Source organism: Pseudopipra pipra, chromosome 29 (assembly GCF_036250125.1).
Source record: "Pseudopipra pipra isolate bDixPip1 chromosome 29, bDixPip1.hap1, whole genome shotgun sequence".
NCBI classification, from domain to species: domain Eukaryota; kingdom Metazoa; phylum Chordata; class Aves; order Passeriformes; family Pipridae; genus Pseudopipra; species Pseudopipra pipra.
Genome location: NC_087577.1, coordinates 344,826 through 368,920, shown reverse-complemented (window position 1 = coordinate 368,920; position 24,095 = coordinate 344,826). Strand labels below are relative to the sequence as shown.

The following is a 24,095-nucleotide window of genomic DNA, read 5'->3' as shown; positions in this document are numbered from 1 at the left end:
AGTGACCAACCTCCCTCCTTGCTCACGTGTCCCCTGGGGCACCTCCTGGTCACTCTCTGCTTGCTCACCCACCGTCACACACCCTCCACCGTCCCAGGTCACCTCTGATGACCATGGCCTTGCTGAGGTTACTCAGCTCATCCAGGCATGCAAATGGTTCACTCCCCACTTTCATCCCCCCCAGGGCACCCCAATTCCCCAGGAGCAGCTCAGCTGCACATCCCAGCACTGAAGGAACTCCAGGAGACTCAAGGTACAATGCAACACAAACTTTAATGAGTGTAAAGACAGAAACAAAGCAGGGAGGGCTGGCAGGGGCCCAGTCAGGCAGCCCTGCCCAGCAGTGGGACACACTCTGCCTCCCACCCCCCCGGGCAGAGCGCCAGGAGCAGGACCCCGCTGCGCTGGAGGCAGGAGGGACCCCCGGCACAGCAGGGCAGAGACAACAGGGGCTCCCGAGGAGCAGAAGAGAGCAGGACAAGCACGAGACATCAGCTGGCCACCTCTGCCTCCCTCCTGGGCAGCAGGAGGAAAGCCCTGGGCGAGCGCTGGCCAGCAGCTCCATCCTCAGTCCGGCTTTGGGCTCCCTGGGCGAGGCCCTCGCTGGGCTCAGGCTTTAGCAGGGCAGGCACCTCCGGCCACAGTAGCGCCCACCGAGGCCGTAGCCACCGAGGCCACCAAGGCCAAAGCCCCCGGAGTTGATGGGCACTCCCTCCTCGCTGAGGATGCTGCCCACGGCGGCGGAGGTGGTGGAGCCCACGGCGGTGTTCTGGGGGAAGGAGCTCAGGATGGGCCCGGGCAGCGTCACCACCACGGGCGAGGGCTGGATCACCACCCGGGAGTCCTGGCACTGCCTCACACAGGGCTCGTTGCAGCTGTTGGCCAGCGGGGGTGGGGCCGCAGGGACGGCACAGGTCGTAGCAGGACATGGCTGGGGGTGGCACACCTGGCACACAGGGCAGGGACAGCACGGGCAGAGCGTGAGGCACGGCCTGAGATCCTGCTCAGCAAAAGGAAACACAGACTGGGAGAGAAAGGACAGTCTGAACAGGGAGGAAGGGAGATTCAACAGCCCTGACCCCAAAGATTTTTCCCTGTAAGGAAAGCCCAGCCCCTCCTCAGTGAAGAACAGGGGCAGCACAGACAGCAGGAGGGAGACCAAAGTTCTCAGGGAAAGCTGCACAGAGGCAAAGATCTGGTAGAGGCCAGAAGAAAAAGAGAGGAAGGGAAAGGGAAGAGGGAGGCAAAGGCTCCTGCAGCTCACCTGGTTCACCGAGGAGGAGCAGGCAGAGAAGTGGATGAGGGACCTGCAGCTGGCCGGGTTTTATAGAGCCCCGCTCAGCCCCGGGCCCAGACGCGGCTTTGCACATGGAATGTATTTACCAACAAGCTCATATTTTATGCAAAGCATCCCAATTAAGTAAACTGGTGGTTGTTTACCTTCCCTGCAACGCTGCCTTTTCATTTCCCTGCCCCTGCCCTGCCCAGTCAGCCTCACTGGCTCCTTTCAGGCAGCAGCATCAGAGGCCAAAATGTGTTCAGGGTATTTTTCAGCCAGAACCGGGCTGGGGTTTCAGCCACCTGGGTGGAGCGGGGCCACATTTCCAGGTGATGTCAGCACCTTCCCCTCCTGAGGCTGCCTTTCAGTCTTTGTAGTAATAAATGCAGTTTTTTTCATTATAAAGCCAGGATTAAAGGGCAGGCTCTGGCAGGGACTGGCCAGAGGTGTTGCTCTCTGTGACTCCAAGGCCTTTTAAGCCTCGTTAGACATCATTTCTTCATCAGAGAGACTGTTTGGGTTTGAACTTTTATCTCATATTGCCTTTAAAACAAATTATCCTGTCTCTTTTGCCTTTTTTGAGTTGCCTGGAGTTCTCCAATCAGCAGAACAAGAACGTTCCAGAAGGAATGATGCTGCTTTCCCATCATTCAGGTATTAGTCATTGTTATCCTGCAGAAACCACTCCCTAACAAGAACATCTTCTGACTTCAAACCTCTTCCTTCTTCCACCCCCTGTGGCCATACCCTCATTTTTCTTTGGCCCTACATCTGACCAGAGAGCTGGGGAGGGGGGTTGGCCCTGGACACCAAACCTCTCTGTCACTGCCCTCTGCAACTGGGCAGAGGAGAGAAAACACAACACGGGTTTGTGGGTCGAGATGAGGACTGGGGGAGATCCCTCCCCGAGCACCATCACGGGCAGAACAGGCTCAGGGTGGGACATGAACTGAATTTGTTACCAATGGAATCAGAGCAGGAGAATGAGAAGTAAAATAAATCTTAAAAACACCTTTCCCCCCCCCTCCTTCCCAAGTTCTCCCCCAGCAGTGCAGGGAGGTGGGAATGTGTTATCCCAGAGGTGTCACCACCATCCCTGATGGGTTCAGCCTTGGCCAGTGGTGGGTCTGTCCTGGATCCGGCTGGAATTGGCTCCACGGACACGGGGGAACCTTCTGGCAGCTTCTCACAGAACCCCCCACCACCAGAACCTGGCAATACCAACCCAACACAGCAGCAAACACAGTTCCAAACACTCAGCAACACTCCTGAGGGCACACACAGCTCACCAGGGGCTCCTGAGGGCACACACAGCTCTCACCAGGAGCTCCTGAGGGCACACACAGCTCTCACCAGCTCCTGAGGGCACACACAGCCTCACCAGAAAGAGACACAGATACCAGGACACTCCTGAGGGCACACACAGCTCTTCACCAGGAGCTCCTGAGGGCACACACAGCTCACCAGGAGCTCCTGAGGGCACGCACAGCTCTCACCAGCTCCTGAGGGCACACACAGCTCTCACCAGCTCCTGAGGGCACACACAGCTCTCACCAGGAGCTCCTGAGGGCACACACAGCTCACCAGGAGCTCCTGAGGGCACACACAGCTCACCAGGAACACTCCTGAGGGCACACACAGCTCACCAGGAGCTCCTGAGGGCACACACAGCTCACCAGGAGCTCCTGAGGGCACACACAGCTCTCACCAAGGGCTCCTGAGGGCACACACAGCTCACCAGGAACACTCCTGAGGGCACACACAGCTCACCAGGAGCTCCTGAGGGCACACACAGCTCACCAGGGGCTCCTGAGGGCACACACAGCTCACCAGGAACACTCCTGAGGGCACACACAGCTCACCAGGGGCTCCTGAGGGCACACACAGCTCTCACCAGGAGCTCCTGAGGGCACACACAGCTCTCACCAGGGGCTCCTGAGGGCACACACAGCTCACCAGGGGCTCCTGAGGGCACACACAGCTCACGAGGGGCTCCTGAGGGCACACACAGCTCACCAGGAACACTCCTGAGGGCACACACAGCTCTCACCAGCTCCTGAGGGCACACACAGCTCTCACCAGCTCCTGAGGGCACACACAGCTCTCACCAGGAGCTCCTGAGGGCACACACAGCTCACCAGGAGCTCCTGAGGGCACACACAGCTCACCAGGAACACTCCTGAGGGCACACACAGCTCTCACCAGTTCCTGAGGGCACACACAGCTCACCAGGGGCTCCTGAGGGCTGGCAGTGCCAGCAAACCCAGCCCAGAGAGCAGCAGGGATCACAATCTTGACCCACCCTGTTCCTTCAGGACATGTCCTGAGGGGGTTCCTTTCCTTCCCTGGGTTGGGTTTGACCTTGTTCCTGCTGAGGGCTCCTCATGGCCCCCAGTCATGGGTGGGAGGGCATTTCTCCAGGGTTCTCCAGCGGATAAAGACACAGGGGAGCTTTGAAGGATCACTTTATTTCAGGGAAGACAAGAAGGCAACCATGTGGTGAGAGCACATGAACCCCATCACAGCTGAAGAAAAGCAGCCTTTGGCTCTGTTGGAAGAAGAATGTAATGCTGGATACCCACCATTCCCCATGGATAAACACAGCAGAAAGGGAGGAAAAGGGAAGAACACTGAAAATCAGAACTCATATGAGCTTTTACCCAGTTGTACTGGGTATCACACATCTCCTCTCCTTCTTTGTGACTCCCTCTGGTTCCAGGGTCTGGAGGAAGTGCTTGGAGGAGGGAAGGGAAAGGACCAGTGGTAGGTGGTAACACATTGAGCCTTGGGCAGGTGGGTGTTGGCCTGCACAGAAATGTCTCCCAGCAGGTCCATGGCTTGGCTCAGCAACTGGGAGCCAGTGACCAACCTCCCTCCTGGCTCCCGTGTCCCCTGGGGCACCTCGTGGTCACCTCACACAGTCCCACACACCCTCCCCTGCCCCGTGGCTCCTCCAATCCCCACACACCTGAGGGTGCTCAGCTCACCCAGGTGTGACCAGTGGCCATCAGTGGCCTTTAACCACCCACCCAATCCCCCCCCAGGGCACCCCAATTCCCCAGGAGCAGCTCGGCTGCACATCCCAGCACTGAAGGAACTCCAGGAGACTCAAGGTACAATGCAGCAAAAATTTTAATGGCTTTAAAGACAGAAACAAAGCAGGGAGGGCTGGCAGGGCCCCAGTCAGGCAGCCCTGCCCAGCAGTGGGACACACGTCTGCCTCCCACCCCCCTGGGCAGAGCGCCAGGAGCAGGACCCCGCTGCGCTGGAGGCAGGAGGGACCCCCGGCACAGCAGGGCAGAGACAACAGGGGCTCCCGAGGAGCAGAAGAGAGCAGGACAAGCACGAGACATCAGCTGGCCACCTCTGCCTCCCTCCTGGGCAGCAGGAGGAAAGCCCTGGGCGAGCGCTGGCCAGCAGCTCCATCCTCAGTCCGGCTTTGGGCTCCCTGGGCGAGGCCCTCGCTGGGCTCAGGCTTTAGCAGGGCAGGCACCTCCGGCCACAGTAGCGCCCACCGAGGCCGTAGCCACCGAGGCCACCAAGGCTGCCCAGGCCGTAGCCCCCGGAGTTGATGGGGACCCCGGACTCGCTGAGGATGCTGCCCACGGCGGCGGAGGTGGTGGAGCCCACGGCGGTGTTCTGGGGGAAGGAGCTCAGGATGGGCCCGGGCAGCGTCACCACCACGGGTGAGGGCTCGATGATCACCCGGGAGTCCTGGCACTGCCTCACACAGGGCTCGTTGCAGCTGTTGGCCAGCGGGGTGGGGCCGCAGGGACGGCACAGGTCGTAGCAGGACATGGCTGGGGGTGGCACACCTGGCACAGAGGGCAGGGACAGCACGGGCAGAGCGTGAGGCACGGCCTGAGATCCTGCTCGGCAGGAGGAAGAGCAGAGACTGGGAAGAAGGGACAGGCTTCGAGAGGGAGAAAGGATCAGGGACCCCATCCCCTCAGTTTCCCTACAAAGAGAACCCAACACCTTCTCCCACCTCCTCCCACCAAACAGAGAGCTCGGGAGCAGATCCAGGCACAAAGCTCTCAGCAAGAGCTGCACGGGGCAAGGCCAGAGCTGAGGCCAGAAGAGAAGCAGAAAGAGGAGAAAGACAAGAAGGCGGCAAAGGCTCTTGCTGCTCACCTGGTTCACCGAGGAGGAGAAGGCAGGAGAAGTGGATGAGGAGCCTGCAGTCGGACGGGCTTTTATAGAGCCCCGCACAGCCCCGGGCCCAGAAGCACCTTTGCACATGGAACGTGTTTACCAAGCTCATCTCCCATGCAAAACATCCCAATTACAGAAATGGGAACACTGCAAAGTGCCTTTTCATTTCCCTGGCCCTGCCATGCCCAGTCAGCCTCCCAGGCTCCTTTCAAGTGCCACTATTAGAGGCCAAAATGTTCCCAGGGGCCAGGACACGTCAGCACGGGCAGATGAGGCAGCGGGTGCTGAGTGTCCCATTTCTCCAGGTGAGTCCAGGCCCTTTGCCCTGCGGGAGAGGCTTCTCATAATGAACAGGGCATGGCTTCTGGCAACTCTAAAATAATAGGCCAGGCTTAAAATGTGTTTTCTGTGGCAGGAGTCACCACATCCATTGCTTAAGCGAATACCCAACTGCAGCAGGGCTGGGTGTAAACTTCCCTGTCATCTTGGACACTCTGTAAGGTTTCAGAATCAGGAATTCAACATCAAGAGAAATCCATATGCTCTTCTCCCTTCCTTGCCTTCATTGGAGACCCCCCAGGATTCTCCAATCAGCAGGAGAAGGATGTTTGAAAAGCAGGGACAGTCCTCTCCACACTGAGTCTCCTTCCACCACCTCCACCCAGCACCAAATATCAGTGTTGGAGCTTTCCAGCACTTCTCCATCCCCAGCTCTACAAACCACTTCTGTGGGCCTACACCCTGACTCAATAACAGGCAGTGGAAAGAGCTTGCAAAGCTCTCCATGAGACATCAAAACTCCTCAGAAGGACTCCTGGGCTGGGAAAACACTGGAGGCAAGCAGACATCGAGATCACTGGTTCCACTGCCAAGCACCTCGGCACACTCAGACATGCAGCTCCCAGCTGGCCCATCCCACAGGCAGCACTGATGGTGAGGGGCTGCCTGAAGGCTCTGCACTCTCTCATCATTCCCAGACTCTGCCTTCCCTCCCTGGAATGGTCTTGGAACCCCCCAGTTCTCCTGCTGCCAGCTCGGATCCTGAGTGTTCATGCGGGTGCTTTAGGGGGGGTTTGCTGACAGCAGCTGCTGTTCAGGGAATCCTGGGATATCCTGAGCTGGAAGGGACCCACAAGGACCATCCATCCGACCCCTGGCCCTGCACAGACACCCCAACAATCCCACCCTGTCCCTCAGAGCATTGTCCAAACCCTCCTGGAGCTCTGGCAGCCTTGGGGCCATGCCCACTGCCCTGGGGAACCTGGGCAGTGCCCAACCACCCTCTGGGGGAAGAACCTTCTCCTGATGTCCAACCTGACCCTGCCCTGGCACAGCTCCAGGCCATTCCCTGGGTGCTGTCCCTGGTCAGAGAGCAGAGGTTGGTGATGCCCCTCCTCTGCCCCCCCTGAGGAAGTTGTGGACAGTGCTCTCCTTCCAGCCGTGGGGGAAGGCACTGCAGGGGCTCCCACAGGTTATGGGACAGCACAAGAAGTGACCCTCACTCTACCTGAAGCAAGAGTAGGAGGCACAGGGCAAAACATCACCCCTGGAGGACAGAAGATGTGGGACAAGCACCTTGGACAAGCACCTTGTCCTCTTCTGCATCACCAACTACACGACAAGTTCATGGTGTCATCCTTGGGGTTGATCCTGTGCAGGGGTAAGGATTGGACTTGATCCTTGTGGGTCCCTTCCAACTCAGCATGTTCTGTGATTCTGTGGTTCTGTGACTGTGGTTCTGTGACTGTGGTTCTGTGACTCTGTGACTCTGTTACTCTGTGATTCTGTGACTCTGCAGTTTTTGATTCTGTGAACTTGACCCAGGAGTGATGTTACTCCCGCCCCCATCAGTGGTTTTGCAGTCTGGGGTGGAAGACTCGATGTCTCATCCTGGAGAGTTCCTTTCTTTCCTTCCCCTGCTGTGCAGGGGGCACAGAGGGACCTGCTGAATGCCCTCACACGTGTCATGAGCTGCAGGTCCCATGAACTCCCTGTGCTTGTGCAGCTCTGCCAGCGCCTCTGACAACTTCAGAAGGGGAGGGGAGGGCACCAAGGGGTGCCTTGGGGGCAGAAGGGAAGGGTCACAACCCCTTGGGCTCCTGTCACACCTCACACACAGGTTGGGAGCCACGGAAGGCGCCACGGGGTTTTCTGGGAGACACGAGTCTGGTGTTCAGGACAAAGGGATGTGGGTGACTTTGATCACTTTGTCATTGCACAGGACAGTCCCCTCCAGGTGACCATTTCAGTGGGACACCCACTCTAAAACCCTCCAAAAGGATACAAGTGCCCCACATCCTTTCAGCCACCCCTTTTCCCTGGGTGGGGTCACGTTTGCTGTTGGACCCTGGGATGCTTTAGTGGGTTGTTCCTCCCCCTTCAGTTCTGGGCTCCTCAGTGCAAGGGAGATGTGGACAAACTGGAACAAGTCAGAGGAAAGACCACGGGGCTGATGAAGGGGCTGGAGCATCACACACACGTGAGGAAAGACTGAGAGCTGGGAAGAGCAGGCTGGGGGCAGGGGGAAGGGCTTAGTAATGGGTTTAAATCCAAAGAGGAAGGAGTTTGGATCTTGTCAGTGCTGCCCCTTGAAAGGAGGAGCAGAAAAGGACACAAAAGGACAGTCAGAATTCTCCAGTGGAACCTCAGGAAGCACTGTTCCACTGATAATGTCACTGACAGTGACACTGGAGCACAGGAACACTGTGACTGACACACATGGAGCACACGGTGGGGACTCCAGCCCTGGGGATACCAAAGAGCCACCTGAACCTACAGCAACTGGCTCCATGTGGCCCTACATGAGCCAGGCTGGGCCAGAAAACCTCCAGAAGTGTATTCCAACCTCAAACAATGGTGATTCTGTGATTTCCCCCTGAGCAACTCAGCTGGGAGTCCCAGGAGCAAAGGACCACGAGGAGACTCAGGATATAATGCAACACAAACTTTAATGAGTGTAAAGACAGAAACAAAGCAGGGAGGGCTGGCAGGGCCCCAGTCAGGCAGCCCTGCCCAGCAGTGGGACACACGTCTGCCTCCCACCCCCCCGGGCAGAGCGCCAGGAGCAGGACCCCGCTGCGCTGGAGGCAGGAGGGACCCCCGGCACAGCAGGGCAGAGACAACAGGGGCTCCCGAGGAGCAGAAGAGAGCAGGACAAGCACGAGACATCAGCTGGCCACCTCTGCCTCCCTCCTGGGCAGCAGGAGGAAAGCCCTGGGCGAGCGCTGGCCAGCAGCTCCATCCTCAGTCCGGCTTTGGGCTCCCTGGGCGAGGCCCTCGCTGGGCTCAGGCTTTAGCAGGGCAGGCACCTCCGGCCACAGTAGCGCCCACCGAGGCCGTAGCCACCGAGGCCACCAAGGCTGCCCAGGCCGTAGCCCCCGGAGTTGATGGGGACCCCGGACTCGCTGAGGATGCTGCCCACGGCGGCGGAGGTGGTGGAGCCCACGGCGGTGTTCTGGGGGAAGGAGCTCAGGATGGGCCCGGGCAGCGTCACCACCACGGGCGAGGGCTGGATCACCACCCGGGAGTCCTGGCACTGCCTCACACAGGGCTCGTTGCAGCTGTTGGCCAGCGGGGTGGGGCCGCAGGGACGGCACAGGTCGTAGCAGGACATGGCTGGGGGTGGCACACCTGGCACAGAGGGCAGGGACAGCACGGGCAGAGCGTGAGGCACGGCCTGAGATCCTGCTCAGGAGGAGGAAACACAGACTGGGAGAGAAAGGACAGTCTGAACAGGGAAGAAGAGAACCTGAGGTGTTGCAGTCCCCAAAAGAGCCCCACAAGCACGGCCAAGACCTTCTCCCCGCTCCCTCCAGTGTGGCAAAGAGAACAGAGATGAGCACCCGCTGTCTCAGCAAAACAGACCTGAGGTAAAGACCCAGAGGAAGCCAGAAGAGAAGGAGAAAAAAGACACAGAATAGAAGCAGAGGAAGGCTCTTGCTGCTCACCTGGTTCACCGAGGAGGAGAAGGCAGGAGAAGTGGATGAGGAGCCTGCAGTCGGACGGGCTTTTATAGAGCCCCGCACAGCCCCGGGCCCAGAAGCACCTTTGCACATGGAACGTGTTTACCAAGCTCATCTCCCATGCAAAACAGCCCAATTAAAAAAAATTAGTGTTTTTATTTTTGCCCTGCAACGCTGCCTTTTCATTTCCCCGGCCCTGCCGGGCCCAGGAGCCTCCCAGGCTCCTTTCAAGTGACACTATTAGAGGCCAAAATGTTCCCAAGGAAAATGAGACGTCAGCACGAAGGGGGTGACGCAGCCGGGGCTGAGGAGTGTCCCACTTGACCAGGTGGTGCCAGTCCTTGCCCTCCAGGGCCTCACTTTAAACTCTTTCCTGACAAATTGGGTCAGGCTCCTCATCCCCCTGAGGCTTCAGCCTGGACATCACCTCTGAGGGTCGGCACCAGCCCTCACCTGCTCTCAGGCTGGGCTCACTCACTCGGGTTTAGGCATCGCCTTTCTGGGCAGGGCTCCTCTGCTCTTGGGCTTTAGACTCTCTTTGAGACCCAGCTTTGATCTCAGCACAAGTTTGCTGCTTCTTTTGCCTTTTTCCTCCCCTCCTTCATCCCAATCTGCCTTAAGCAGACAATTATCAGTGGTCAAGGACAAAGGTTCCCCTCCCAGCACTCTGGGCTGAAGGCACCTCCTTGACTTGGAGCCATCCCTGTGACCAAGGCACATCCTGCCCAATGGACTCATGTCCTTCTTTCTGCCCGTGGTTTGCCACAGATACTGCTTTGGCACATCCCAACCCATGGCACGTGGCCAAAGCCTTGGCAGGAATTCCACAGGACACCCAGCCCTGCTCAGGAGTCTTTGCAAGGACAGATGGAGGAGCAGAGAACAAAAGGTGCTTTCTGCTCTCCCTCAAGTACAGCCAGAGCAGCAGGACCAAAGCACTGCCTGGCTGGGAAGGAGGGACAGAGACCTGGGCTGCTGGGATCCCAGGCCCTCAGGATCCCCAGACTGGAGACAGAAGGGCAGGTTGGAGGGACCAAAGGATCCCTGCTGGTGACCTCTGCAGCTCCAGGGTGCACAGCAGCTGAGTGGCATTTCTGGAGCATTTGCTGCCCATCTGCTCCAGGCTCCTGTCCCTTCAGGACACAGTGACACACAGGGAATGACTCCTCACCAGTTAATGCTTCTGCCCACAGGACTGTTCGGGGGGGATCAGATGCTTCTCCTGCTCCCTTCTAACCCCAGGAACAGTGCCCAGGACGTGTCACTGACACTGCTCATCCCTTTGGGATGAGGGGGGATGATTCCTGTGTGTCACCCCCCCCATATTCATGTCCCCCCACCCTCCTCATCACCTTCTCCTCTGGCAGAGGACTCACTTCCCCTTTACTCAGTTGCCCCAGGTGCCACCATCCCTTCAGCTCCTGGGGGCTCCCTCTGGCCCAGGGTTTGGAAGATGTGCTTGGAGGAGGGGAGGGGCAGGACCAATTCCAGGTGGTAACAGACAATCACAGCCTTGGGCAGGTGGGTGTTGACCTGCACAGAAACATCTTCCAGCAGGTCCATGGCTTGGCTCATCAACTGGATGCCAATGACCAACCTCCCTTCTTGCTCACATGTCCCCTGGGGCACCTCGTGGTCACCCTTGGCACAGTGACCCACACCACACACCCTCTATGTCATGGCTCATCCAGTGCCTCTGGTCCTTGGGGTTGCTCAGCACATCCAGGGGGGAGAAAGGTCCATCACTGGCCTTTAACCACCCACCCAGTTCCCCTCCAGGGCATCACATTCCCCAGGGAGCAGCTTGGCTGCACATCCCAGGATTGAAGGAACTGCAGGAGACTCAGGACATAATGTTGTGCACATTTTAATGAGTTTCAAAGGAGGTGTCAGCCTGCACAGAAATATCTTTCACCAGGTCAGTGTTTTGCCTCATCAACTGGGAGCCAGTGACCAACCTCCCTCCTGGCTCCCGTGTCCCCTGGGGCACCTCGTGGTCACCTCACACAGTCCCACACACCCTCCCCTGCCCTGTGGCTCCTCCAATCCCCACACACCTGGAGGGTGCTCAGCTCACCCAGGTGTGACCAGTGGCCATCAGTGGCCTTTAACCACCCACCCAATCCCCCCCAGGGCACCCCAATTCCCCAGGAGCAGCTCGGCTGCACATCCCAGCACTGAAGGAACTCCAGGAGACTCAAGGTACAATGCAGCAAAAATTTTAATGGCTTTAAAGACAGAAACAAAGCAGGGAGGGCTGGCAGGGCCCCAGTCAGGCAGCCCTGCCCAGCAGTGGGACACACGTCTGCCTCCCACCCCCCCGGGCAGAGCGCCAGGAGCAGGACCCCGCTGCGCTGGAGGCAGGAGGGACCCCCGGCACAGCAGGGCAGAGACAACAGGGGCTCCCGAGGAGCAAAGAGAGCAGGACAAGCACGAGACATCAGCTGGCCACCTCTGCCTCCCTCCTGGGCAGCAGGAGGAAAGCCCTGGGCGAGCGCTGGCCAGCAGCTCCATCCTCAGTCCGGCTTTGGGCTCCCTGGGCGAGGCCCTCGCTGGGCTCAGGCTTTAGCAGGGCAGGCACCTCCGGCCACAGTAGCGCCCACCGAGGCCGTAGCCACCGAGGCCACCAAGGCTGCCCAGGCCGTAGCCCCCGGAGTTGATGGGCACTCCTCCCTCCCTCAGGATGCTGCCCACGGCGGCGGAGGTGGTGGAGCCCACGGCGGTGTTCTGGGGGAAGGAGCTCAGGATGGGCCCGGGCAGCGTCACCACCACGGGCGAGGGCTCGATGATCACCCGGGAGTCCTGGCACTGCCTCACACAGGGCTCGTTGCAGCTGTTGGCCAGCGGGGTGGGGCCGCAGGGACGGCACAGGTCGTAGCAGGACATGGCTGGGGGTGGCACACCTGGCACAGAGGGCAGGGACAGCACGGGCAGAGCGTGAGAGGCAGGTTTCTTGTCAAAAAAGGCACAGGTTGGTGTTCAGGCACAGCCTGAACAGGGAGGAAGGAACAGTAAAGTGACTTGGTAGTGAAGGGGTCCCTGCAGTGAAAGCCCCAGAGCTTCTCCCACCCCCAGAACGGTGGCAGGGAACTGAGAGTGTGGAACAAGAGAGAACAGAAATGGTCTCAGGAGAAGCTGCACTGAGACCAGAGGGGAAAGAGAAAAGGGACAGAGAAGAGGAACAGGGGAAGGTTCCTGCAGCTCACCTGGTTCACCGAGGAGGAGAAGGCAGGAGAAGTGGATGAGGGACCTGCAGCTGGCCGGGTTTTATAGAGCCCAGCACAGCCCAGGGCACCCTCCCCACGTGTTTACCAAGCTCATCTTGCATGGAAAACACTCCCTGCTCCTGAAAGAGGCTTTGATTTGGTGCTGCAATGCTCCTTCCCCGTTTCCATGCTGGTGGCATCCCCCTTCCAGCCCAGAGCCTTGTTTTCTGTGCCTTAATTAGAGATCAAACGCTTTCCGTGCCCAGCGTTGTCGGTGCAGGTAATTTAGACATTTATGGTGATCTGCTTGGAAAGCAACGTGTTTTTCCTCCTCTGCCTCTCAGTTTAGTCACTGGCTTGTCTGTCTGAGGGCCATTTCCAAATCAAAATTAAAATGCTGCCAGACTCACCCCAGAGAGCTGCAGATTGGGAACATTTGCATGTTTTGCACAAATGCAGTTCCAGGTGTTTTTCTCTGTGTCATGCACCACATGTCTGGTTTGAACCTCTCATTGAGAACCAAGTTTTGTTTTAGATAAAAGCCTAATTAGGTCACAAACCCTCCATGGCACCCATTTTTTAGTTTTGCAGTCACCATCAACCATTTTATTCCAGAAACCCTCTCATGGTTTATATTTATTATGTCACTCCCTTCAACTTTTGTAGCATCTCCAAGTACTTTAAATTCCCAACACCATCAGAGTTTTTAAAAATGTTTGTTTTTTCAAGTAATATTTGGGAATAATTCCTCCTCTGACCCGCAGAGCAACTCCTGGAAAGTCTCAGGGAGTGGTTTTTCCCTCCCTTTTTCCACCAGGAGCTGGAATGTTCCTCAGTGGGAACAAACCACTCAGCAACCGCTGTTGGACACGGGCCACTGGGCAAGTTGTGTCCCTGGCCTAATTAGGGCTGGCCTAAGCCAGGGTTTTGTGTCCTGGCACCACAATTGGTGGCCAGAACATCCACTTAAGAGTATTCAGACAGCTCTGCAAAGGAATGAGAGCAATTGGGAACACGGGGCACATAATTTGGGTTTATTTGTTCCCAAACCCAAACACAGAAACCCAAATGTTTCACTCGGAGCAGCAAACAGTCATTCCAACCACAGTCAAGTCATCTGAGGGGGTAATTTTGGCTGACCAAAGGAAGAAAGTCTGCAGCTTGAATTTTTGCACCCTGAACCATTTCTGTTTCATTTCATTCATTAAAGCAGAGTTTAATGTGTCGTGATTGCAGCAAAACAAGGATTAAATTGCCTGTGAAGGGATAAAATTGTTCAACCAGTGGAGTTTCTGCCCATCATCCCACAGATTTGGGATTTCATTTGTATAAATGTTTTATTTCTTTTTAAGGATTCAGGAACCAAATTAACTGGGAGGGCATCCTGTAATTATTGGGGCTGAAGAAGTGATCAGTTCCAGGATGTGATCAATCCAAAGCCAGGCTGGACAGGACATTGAGCAACCTGGGGGAGTGGGAGGTGTCCCTGCCCCGGGCAGGGGGTGGAATTAGAAGATCTTTAAAAGTCCTTTTAACCCCAAACCCTTCTGTGAGCCCACAAATAATGGAATTGGGTTTAGAAAATATTTTTTTTTCATTAAAAAAGCACCTTCCACTCCAAGTTTCCTCCCAACCAGTATCAGAATCCTGATCTTTCCACAGTCAGAAGCCACCCGGGTGTGTCTGTCTGCGGGTCCCCAGGGCTGGGCAACAACAGGGAAGCTTCTCCTTTGGCTCCTTTCAAGGGAAGAACTTCAAAGTTAGTCCCAAATATTCATTAATGGTTGAGACACACAGAGGGCACAAACTATGTAAATATTGCAGGTCTGTGACAAAATTTCAGTAGTTCTGTCACTGGGTCAAGATTGGGCAGCTGAGGCCACTCCCTGAACCGCCTCCCAAACCAGGGCTGGTGATCTTTTCATGGAAAAGTGGTTTTGTGTGGCACAACAACCTTCCAGTAAAACTTCTGGGGCAGACCCCCAGCTCCTTCGAATTCTGGGGAGTGTTTAATGCAGCAGCACCGGGCAATAAATAAGGTGGGAATGTGGATTTTCCAACACTGTCCCCCCCCAGCAGAGCTGCCCCAGCCCTGGGGAACAGCCCAGGGAGCACCTGGAGCTGCTGGAGCCACTGCAGAGGGGCTGAGCAGAGGGATGGAGCAGCTCTGCTGGCAGGAAAGGCTGGGAAAATTGGGATTGTTCAGCTCTGGGGTGACCTGACTGTGGCCTTCCAGGACCTGAAGGGGCTACAAGGAATGTGGGGAGAGACTTTGGACAAGGGCCTGGAGTGGCAGGACAAGGGGGTGGGTTCAGAGTGACAGGGAGGGCAGGGTTAGATGGATATTGGGAAGGAATCCTTCCCTGGGAGGGTGGGGAGGCCCTGGCACAGGGTGCCCAGAGAAGCTGTGGCTGCCCCTGGATCCCTGGGAGTGTCCAAGGCCAGGCTGGAGCAACCTGGGACAGTGGAAGGTGTCCCTGCTCGTGGCAGGGGGTGGAACAAAGTGATTTTTAAGGTCCCTTCCCACCAAAGCATTCCATGATTCCGTGGTTTCCTGTAATCCCTCCTCTGAGAGGCAAACACACCCAAAGCCATGGGGGGAGTCCATTTGCATCCCCTTGGACGAAGGTTCCCTGAGATAGTAAATGATTCCATCCATTCAATTAGTGGGATTTAATATGGAAACTGTGTAGGAAATTAAAAAAAAAGAAAAGGCATGATGAGCCAAGAACCCTGACCTGGTTATGAGCTGATCAGTGGAGTGACAGCCGAGGCTTTGCTCTGTTTATCTTAGAGGGGTTTTATTTCTCAATTGCCGGGTGCCTGGAGCCAGCAGCACGGCGGAATAATCACCCAGCGCCGGGAATGCAGGACCATTAATGAGCACCTGGCACTGGCAGCTGATGGGGAGGACGCCGAGCTCCTGATAAGAGTCTCCCCTCGGGGCTCCCTCCAGCCCAGCTCAGCGTTTGGGAGGCTTTGCAGAGGAGGATTTTTACTGCTCCGTCAGAGGAGCAACGAGGAGCAGGTAAACAACTGCAGGCAGGGGTTCTGTCTGCGGGGAAGGGCAGAGCTCACGCACTTTCCCTGCTCGTCCCCTGGGCTGAGCTGCAGGTTTGGGCACAGCAGCCCAGGGATGGGCTACCTGGGGACGGGGTTTGTGGCGTCCTTGGTGGCTGCAGCTCTTCCCCCGATCCTCAGGGACAGAGCCTTTAACTGGGCTTGACACCCAAATAAGCAGAGCTTGAGTGAGGAAGGACACGCGGTCCCTCAGGAAGGGTGAGCACGGCCAGAAATGTCCTTTTCTGAGGCACAAAACCACCTATTTCTGCCCGGGCAGAACGACCCCAATTCCCCAGCCTTTCCTCTGTGCCCTGCTGGGGCACCACGGAATGAGAGGCTGGGAGATTCCAGCAGGGAAAAGCCTCCGTGTTCCACCCCCTTTCTCTGAACAGCATTTCGTGTCTCATTTCTGTTCTCGTTTCTTCATGAACTCGCTCGGTCAGTGGCTCTTCCCCTCCTGAGCTGGTCCCGCAGAGCCGAACCCTCTGCACAGCCCCCGGGGCAGCTCCAGGCACCGGGAACAGCCCGAGGAGGTTTCACATCGGAGGCTTTTCAGAGCACTTTGCAAACTGCCATTAATGAGTTATCCACGGAAAACGCTCATTGTCATCTTTCAGGCATCCAGCAGGATTGCAGAGCTCTAAAACAGGCCTGGAAAGTCACCCTGAGAGACGTGTCAAGGTTACTGATGGACCTTCTCGAGTCATGCACTGAGGTCAGAAAACATGCAAACATGCAGATGGGACCAGCCTGACCATCACAGAGAGAATGCAGGACTTAAAAAAACAGCCAATCTGGGAAGCTAATTAGGAGCTCACACACAAAAGGCTTCTTTAATATTCCAATTAATTTAAGAAAATTCCCACAGTTTGGGCCTCCTATTTCTGTTCTTATTATTTACTTGTTTTCTTTATTTCCCCCCTCCCCTTTTTGTGTTTCAGAAAAGCAGCTAAATCCGCATGGAGGCAATTGTTCCTTGGGAACCAACCATTACCTAAGGGATGATTTTTGATGCAGGATTTTCATTAAAAAGGTATTATTTTTTTTACTGAAGATCATTACTCCATAGTCAGTAATTTGCAGTAATTGCAGATTTCTTAAGTGGCAGTTTAAGTTTCGAAACACATAAACAAAGCCATGGGATTTAATTAGGGATTGTGCTTTAAGCACTTTAAGCAGCTTTGGAAAACCTGGCACTTTTTTTGTCTTGTGGAAAAGGGGAAAATGTAAAGAAGTCAGTGTTCACTATCCACTGTGAGCAGGCTGTTAGGAAGAATTTCTGCCCTGGGAGGCCCAGAGAAGCTGTGGCTGCCCCATCCCTGGAAGTGTCCAAGGCTTGGAGCAACCTGGGGTAGGGGAAGGTGTCCCTGCCCCTGGCAGGGGGTGGCACTGGAGGGTTTTTGGAAACCCTTCCAACCCATCCCATGATTTCCTGGAGCAGCTCTGGCAGATGGGAATGAACTGGGGGCTCTTCAGATTTCAGGAATTCAGACTCGGGGCTGTGTTCACTCCCTGCCTGGCAGAGCTTCCCTGGGCCAAGCTGGAAAAGCCATTTCAGGACACAGAAGCACTCCCAGCCCCTCCCTTAATCCCTGTGGCATCTGCAGCAGGGAGGAAATCCTCCTCCTTTGTTTCTCAGGCCTAATCAGCTGCTCCTGGCCGAGGGCTCCTGCCTGTGCTGGGGCAGGCAATGGAACCCCAGGTAAGACTTCAAAGGGCTGCTGAGCTCCCAATTACCCCTGATGTGATAAATGGCAGTGAGGAGAGGCTGCTCCACTCCAGGCTGCTCCCTCTGCTCCCTGAGTGACCTCTGACAGTTCATTCAGCTTCTGTGCTTCGCTATTAAACCCAGATAATAACTGGAATTAAAATGTGCCAAAGGCAACGGAAAGTCCAGCAGGGAGGGAAGGGCAAAGGAGCATTTTTATGGAGTGCCCAAAAAGGTGGCTTTGCTTTACCATAAAACTGAGCCACTGGGGCAACTGCAGTAATTAATTAAGGGATCTACTGCACACGATGCTCTCCTCCCCAAGAACAGGGCCTGGGGTGGTTTGCAGTCAGTTAAAAAATGGAATTTTTATTTTACCTTCATGTTTAAGGTTTATCTTCACTTGGCTTGTGAGCAGCAGGCTGTGTGTATTTCATATAAACACAATCAATTGTTTTCTTTAAAAGGAGTGTTGAGTGGTTGAACTGAAACCTCACCACACGAAAATAAAAACATGTAACTATTTATTAGTGCCCCTGTCTGTTTATATACAAATTTTCAGCTGAAATAACCCTCCTGCACAGCTTCAGTGTTCCACAGCTCCTCAGTGGCAGAGCAGGGCTTAGGCAGGTTAATTAGGGGTAAATCTCAGGATATTCCCACCTGACTTGAACAATTCCAGGGATGGGGCAGCCACGGCTTCTCTGGGCAACCCTCCCCACCCCAGAGTAAAGAATTGACCCCCAATATTTAATCTAAACCTGCCCTCTCCCATTTAACAAATTAAAGCCAAATGTCAGTTTGATGCAATAAGGTGTTTCAGCCCCAGATCCTCAGCTCCCCAGAGCAGCTGGTGCATCTCTGCCCCTGCCAGGAGGCACCTCCAGCACTCTGGAGAAACAGCCAGGAATAAATAAAGAAAACAGCTCCCACCCTGAGCAGGGCAATCCTCCCAGCTGGGCCACTTCTCTTAGTCACCCCAGTGCCAAAACGCTTCAACCCCACACTAAACTTGGTCTCAAATCCACCCTGGGACCTCCTCGCCACCCAAGGCTGCCAGGAATCCTCCTTCCTCTGTCCCAAGGTTTCTATTCCCGGGGAGAGGTGCCAGGAGAGGAGCTGCCTCCCTCCCCTCCTTCCCTCCCTCCCTCGCCCTGCAAACCGGGACGAGGATTCCTTTGCTCCTAATTATTATTTACCCGCAGTTTTCCCTCCCAGCATAAATCACCTGCAGCTCCAGAGGGGTCCTAAGGCAAAAGCCTTTGTGGGAAGTCGGGAACAAAAGGTTTCCTGGGATTTATGCAGATGGAGCTCTGTGCAGCGGGGCTGAGCACGGGGACCTGCACTGGCCCTGTGAAGTGTCCCCAGCCAGGTGAGTGAGCCCCATCCCTGCAGGACAACGAGATTTAAATTAACAACACCTTTTCATGTGTTAAATCAAACTGTTTCTGATTTATGAGCTGGCGAGGCAGGAGGAGACTGTTATCCCAAAACCCTCCTGGCTGCTCTGACTGGTGGCTCCTTCAGAAATCTGTTTCCACGGGACTCCTGATTTTCCTCCCCTTTATTAGAATTTTTCTGCCATATTGATTTCCCTCTTTACAAAAACCCTTTTAAATCCACGTGTCTGGGTCCCTCATAAAAATGTTGTCAAGGTGCCCACACCCATTTTCTCCAATAATTTACTGGTTTTATATTGAACTCACGTCTCTAACCTGTGTTAAATTAAGTTCTCATCAGGACAGAGCTATTTCTTGAGTGCTGTTTTTTCCTCCCTCAGTCACAGAAAAACAGGGCCTGGATGGAAACACCAGTCTCAGAGCAGAACCTTTCCTATAATATTGTCCTTTACAACCTGGTCAAAAACTAGAGGGAGGGGAAAAAACCCCAAAAAACAGAAAACCCAACAAGCTGTGACTCTGTGACTCCACTTGGAGTCAGGGACAGGAGAACGTGGGTGGTGTTGATGTGCCTTTCATTGCAACAGGGTCAGACCAGAGCCAGAAACAAACCCAGATGCTCCTCAAATCCTACACGAGCCCCGTTTGTAAAGACTGGGGGGGACAAGGCAGAGCTTCCTCCTTTGGGATTGACTCTGCCCAGGGGGGTTCAATGGCACTGGGAAAATGGCTCAGTGTTTATTGAGTTGTTCTCCTTATCCTTGGATAGCCACAGAGAGGGGTACCCACAGGTTCCTATAGATATAAATTATAGAGGTTTCTCTGGATATAAACTATAGAGGTTTCTGTGGATATAAGCTATATAGGTTTTTATAGATATAAACTATAGAGGTTTCTGTGGATTTAAACTATATAAGTTTCTATGGATATAAACTGTGCAGGTTTACATTTAAAGGCGTTTCAGAATAAAAAAATCTCCTCCACACTGGACAAAACTGGGAAATGACAAAAATATAAAAAGCTGTTTCCCGCCAGGCAAAGCTGCTGCTGTTACTCCCCTGAATCCCTTTCCCAGCCCGAATTTGAGAGGGAAGAGCATCATGCAAAGGCCAGCAGCCCTGCTGGAGCCCTGCCACGACTGAACTGTGCTTTCAGAAGCAGCTCAGGCCCTTTTTGGCCCAGGAAGGGGCTCAGGGGCTCCTGCCTGGAGGTTGGGCCACGGCCTCGGCCCTGGGAAGGTCCGAGAGGGAACAAACACAAACAGGGAGCAAAACAGTTTCATTACTTGCAGAAGTTATGCATGCAGCAAAGTTTGTTTTGCAACTAATTAAGACTTCATGCAAAAAGGGTGTCACATCCTCCAGGCCATTTGACTAAGTGTATAAAAGCATTTGCTACGTAGAACCCTCCTAATCACTTGTCTTTAACTCTTCTCCTTGGTGATCCGGGTAAGTCAATTTTGAATCAATTATTGCCTTTTAAATCAATTATTGTTGCTGGCTAAATATCAAATCAGAGGTTAAGCTTCTGAAATGGCAAAGGGGTGGTTTTTTTCCAGAAGTATCCTTTCTGTTGTCCTTCAGTTTTAAGTCAATTTAAGTTCTGTTCTTCAGAGCTTGAGCTGTTGGTGTTCATTTAAAGCAGGGACACGACAGAAAACTCCCTCAGAATTCTGAAGAGTCTCAGTAATTTTACAGTGGCAAGTGCTCCTTTCATATTCTAAAGACCCAGATTCATTAAAGAAATTACAATTTTAAGCATTAATTTTTAATTTAAATCTCCTCCTCAGCTGCCTTCAAGGAGGCTCCGGTGTCTTCCTACAGCTGGAGAACTTGGCCTGAATATTTTCAAAATCCTGCACAGATTTTTCTTACTAAAAAAAAGCCACTTTACTGCTGGCCCTGTTTGAGTGGGTTTATTTTTATAAACCAGTTTATTTCAGCTGGTCTCATTTTTAGGGCTGAATTCCAAACCCAGAAGGAGCAACCCAAGTGCTCCTCCTTCACCTCTTTTCCTGAGCACTGGGATGAGCTTTGGCAGATTGTTTGTCTGCCTTGGGCCACTCCAGGATCCCAGCTTTGGGAGCAATCTGGGGCAGCAATTCCTTTCCCCAAGCCAGAATTGGCCATTCCAGCTGTTTGGCTGGGACAATGTTCTGTGGTGCCTTTTCCTGCCTCTGAGTCCAAGGCGACTCGAATCACTTGGGGAAAGCTGAAGGGGAAGCCCTGAGGATTTTAGAAGGTTAAAATGGGATATTCAGAGGGAGACACAAATTTTCTCTCTCCCCCAGAGTCCTGGGGTAAATGTAGGGACTTCTTTAGGAAATCAGTCCAAGCCCACCCTTTGCCAGCCCTTAATTCCTTCCCCACCAGTTTCACAAAGGCAAAGTAAAGGGAATTATCCCTCTCCCCCACTGTTTTCCTCACCCAATTAGTGTGGGCACAATCCAGGGCAAGGAGGGCCTGGCAATCTGTAATTAAACAATGCCCAGAAAAATCTGGCCTGGATATCAGGCTGGGTTTTAAAGAGCTGTGTGATTTCAAATATTCAGATGATCTGTAATGAGCCCAATAAAAGATGGGTGGGTCTCCAGCCTGGATCATTCTGTTCCACCTGGAACCAGGTGAGAGGAGGGAAGGAGCTTCTCCCCCGGGGGTTCTGCTCTTGCCAGGGCAGTGAGGATTAAAATCCAAGTTTAAAATATGGAATTGGGTTGGGAGTTGTGGCTTTCAATTAATAGGAGTGAGACAGAGCAGTGCCACACACTGAAAACCCTGGAGAAGGAACAGGACAAGGGATTTTTAGCGTGAAAACAGTGGTGGGCTGGAAAATACCATCAGATACTGAAGCAATGGAGTTCAAAAGGGTTTCTTGGGAAGGAGAAGAGTTACCAGCTTGAAAACTAAACTGGACAAAATTCTCACCTGAATTATTTCCACTCTGTAATTCCCACATTTGCCCTTTGTAATTCCATTTGCCCTTTTCAACTCCCGCTTCTACCCTTTATAATTCCCATAACTGCCCTTTATAACTCCCCCAGTGACCCTTTGCAATTCCCCCATTTCCCAAATCCCCCCCTACCCGTCGTGCAGCCCTTTTACCTTTTAAATCTTGCTATTTAATCCCTAATTCCTGCTGGACTAACCGTGTCCTTTCTCCCCCATTCCAGGTCTGACTCTGTCCCAGGTGTTTAATCCCTAATTCTTGCTGGACTAACCATGTCCTCTCTCCCCCTGTCCCAGGTGTTTAATCCCTAATTCCTGCTGGACTAACCATGTCCTTTCTCCCCCCATTCCAGGTGTTTAATCCCCAATTCCTGCTGGACTAACCGTGTCCTTTCTCCCCATATTCCAGGTGTGGCTCTGTCCCAGGTGTTTAATCCCCAATTCCTGCAGGACTCACCGTGTCCTTTCTCCCCCCATTCCAGGTGTTTAATCCCCAATTCCTGCAGGACTCACCATGTCCTTTCTCCCCCATTCCAGGTGTTTAATCCCCAGTCCTGCAGGACTCACCGTGTCCTTTCTCCCCCATTCCAGGAGTGGCCCTGCCCCATGTCTCCCTTCCAGGGGTGCTGCCTGCCGGGGTTGCAGTGCCCCGAGCCCTTTGCTGTGACCTGCAATGAGACCTGTGTGATCCAGTACCCCGACACCGTGGTGGACATCGTGGAGCCCCACCAGCCCCCCTACTCCCTGATCTACCCCGGGCCCAGGCTCACCACCTTCCCCCAGCACACCATCGTGGGATCCACCCTCCTGGACGTCAGGAGCTTCCTTGGGGCCGGGGGAGCCCTTGGGTTTAGGGGTAGGTTTGGCTCTGGGGCCGCTCGGATGGACTCAGCAGGGTCGTTTTGTGGTGCAGGGAACTTTAATCCTTTTCCTCCTCACTCACCCCAACTGTTTTGTTGTAGAACTTGCAGGCCAACCCAAACCCACCACGGATATCTGTGGATAGACTGAAAAGCAGGACTGAGCACTAAAGAGCCCGACTAAGTTTATGGATAATGGATTAGAGAAGTGCTGAGCTCCCGAGGTTCCCAGGGGAGTCCATAAATCCATGGCTTCCTGGCACTGCCCGAGGACTAGAATTTCCAAACTCCAAGAAACTGAAATTTCACCACTGACCTGGTTCAAAATTAGGATGAAATAAACCCCCGAATTTTCCGAGAAACCAGATTTTCTAAAAAAAAATCTTTATTTTTATTTTCTTGGTTTGGTAAAACTGTGTGTCAATAAATTCATTTTTATGCCAACATTGATGTTCTATTATCAATTTATCTCCAAATAAAAAGTATAAAATACATCAAAAGAATAGGTCTGAAAATCTTGGGTTCCAAAATGAAATTTTATCTAAATTCATATTCCTTTGTAAATTTTACTGAACCAGCATTAAAAAACAAACAAACAAAAAAACCCAAAAAAACCCCAGCTCTACTTGGCATTTCTTAAAATTAGGTATTTGTAAGTCTTTCTTTTGCTTTATTTCTGCTTAGCCCCACAATGTAATGCTTTCCCAGCTTCTTTTTCTGCCTATATCTCATTGGATACAAACCAGGGCAAAACCAAAAATATCAAGCACTTGTAATTGCAGATTTTTTTGCCAAATCCTTCTGACCAAAGAAGAGCAAAATCCTGGAACTGGGGATTCATTGTGGACCCTCCTGAAGTCCTGAAAGTCTTTGATTATATCCAGAGAGTTTTGCTCGTGTATATTCAGCTTCTCATTCCCATTAAATTCTGTCTTGCAGCAGCACTTTTGGGTTTTCCTTTTTCAGAATCCCAGAACGAGTTGGTTGGAAGAGACTCCAAAGCTCATCCTGTTCCAATCCATGGGCAGGGACACCTCCCACTGTCCCAGGTTGCTCCAACGTGGCCTTGGACACTTCCAGGGATGGGGCAGCCACAAATTCCCTGGAAAACCACTGCCTCCCCCTCCCAGGGAACATTCCCTTCCCAATATCCAGCCTGTGTTTCCCCTCTGTCAGTGTGAGCCCATCTCCCCTTGTCCTCCAGTTCCTGGTGAACCTTTTTCTCTGCACTTTATTTTTGTCCCCCTGAGTGTCTTTGTGACCTTTTCCTGAGGCTCAACCCCCAGAGCAGCATTTCCCAAATCCCCACGGGACATTGGCAGGAGTTTTGCATTTTTTCAGAGCTCACCTGAGCTGCCTTTTGCCTGGACTGAGGATGCTGCTGGTTTGGAGAGCTGAGCCCTGCCTGGGGCAGTGCCAGCCCCTCCCAAGGGGGTCACCAGAAAACCTCCTCCAGGAGCAAAAGTCCAAGCAAAACCCCAGAATCCCTGAGGTTGGGAAAGACCTCCAGGATCGTC

The 24,095-nt window shown here is 53.8% G+C and overlaps 4 protein-coding genes and 1 pseudogene across 5 annotated transcripts; 1 reads left to right on the top strand and 4 right to left on the bottom strand.

The window, feature by feature from the left end:
• Positions 1-365: 365 nt before the first annotated feature.
• LOC135403946 (feather beta keratin-like) lies at positions 366-2,627 on the bottom strand. The gene is given in 2 exon segments (XM_064638383.1): positions 366-889; positions 891-2,627. Coding segments are annotated over 2 exon segments (312 nt in total). The 5' UTR covers positions 930-2,627; the 3' UTR covers positions 366-616.
• A 1,891-nt stretch (positions 2,628-4,518) lies between these two features.
• LOC135403947 (feather beta keratin-like) lies at positions 4,519-7,214 on the bottom strand. 2 transcript variants are annotated; one of them, XM_064638384.1, is made up of 2 exons: positions 5,414-7,214; positions 4,519-5,094 (listed from the first exon to the last, which is right to left on the bottom strand). In XM_064638384.1, exons 1-2 carry the CDS (start codon positions 5,541-5,543, stop codon positions 4,757-4,759), a joined length of 468 nt encoding a protein of 155 aa, XP_064494454.1. In that variant the 5' UTR covers positions 5,544-7,214; the 3' UTR covers positions 4,519-4,756. The 2 variants fall into 2 exon arrangements, with proteins under 2 accessions (XP_064494454.1, XP_064494455.1); XM_064638385.1 differs by having other exon boundaries at positions 7,010-7,214.
• Positions 7,215-8,363: 1,149 nt separating this feature from the next.
• LOC135403948 (feather beta keratin-like) lies at positions 8,364-9,635 on the bottom strand. Its single transcript, XM_064638387.1, has 2 exons — positions 9,382-9,635; positions 8,364-9,064 (listed from the first exon to the last, which is right to left on the bottom strand). Exons 1-2 carry the CDS (start codon positions 9,509-9,511, stop codon positions 8,727-8,729), a joined length of 468 nt encoding a protein of 155 aa, XP_064494457.1. The 5' UTR covers positions 9,512-9,635; the 3' UTR covers positions 8,364-8,726.
• A 2,184-nt stretch (positions 9,636-11,819) lies between these two features.
• Positions 11,820-13,017, bottom strand: LOC135404115 (feather beta keratin-like). The gene is made up of 2 exons (XM_064638696.1): positions 12,603-13,017; positions 11,820-12,299 (listed from the first exon to the last, which is right to left on the bottom strand). Exon 2 carries the CDS (start codon positions 12,280-12,282, stop codon positions 11,962-11,964), a length of 321 nt encoding a protein of 106 aa, XP_064494766.1. The 5' UTR covers positions 12,283-12,299; positions 12,603-13,017; the 3' UTR covers positions 11,820-11,961.
• A 2,162-nt stretch (positions 13,018-15,179) lies between these two features.
• On the top strand, positions 15,180-23,522 carry LOC135404116 (feather keratin Cos2-2-like; annotated as a pseudogene).
• Positions 23,523-24,095: the final 573 nt, after the last annotated feature.

Bases quoted from the DNA above. Each gene is read 5' to 3' on its own strand.
- LOC135403947 (XM_064638384.1), bottom strand. From the start codon at position 5,543: ATGAGCTTGGTAAACACGTTCCATGTGCAAAGGTGCTTCTGGGCCCGG. The intron at 5,095-5,413 runs GTGAGCAGCAAG...CCTCTGTGCCAG, and splicing joins TCTCCTCCTCGGTGAACCAG to GTGTGCCACCCCCAGCCATG.
- LOC135403948 (XM_064638387.1), bottom strand. From the start codon at position 9,511: ATGAGCTTGGTAAACACGTTCCATGTGCAAAGGTGCTTCTGGGCCCGG. The intron at 9,065-9,381 runs GTGAGCAGCAAG...CCTCTGTGCCAG, and splicing joins TCTCCTCCTCGGTGAACCAG to GTGTGCCACCCCCAGCCATG.
- LOC135404115 (XM_064638696.1), bottom strand. From the start codon at position 12,282: ATGTCCTGCTACGACCTGTGCCGTCCCTGCGGCCCCACCCCGCTGGCC.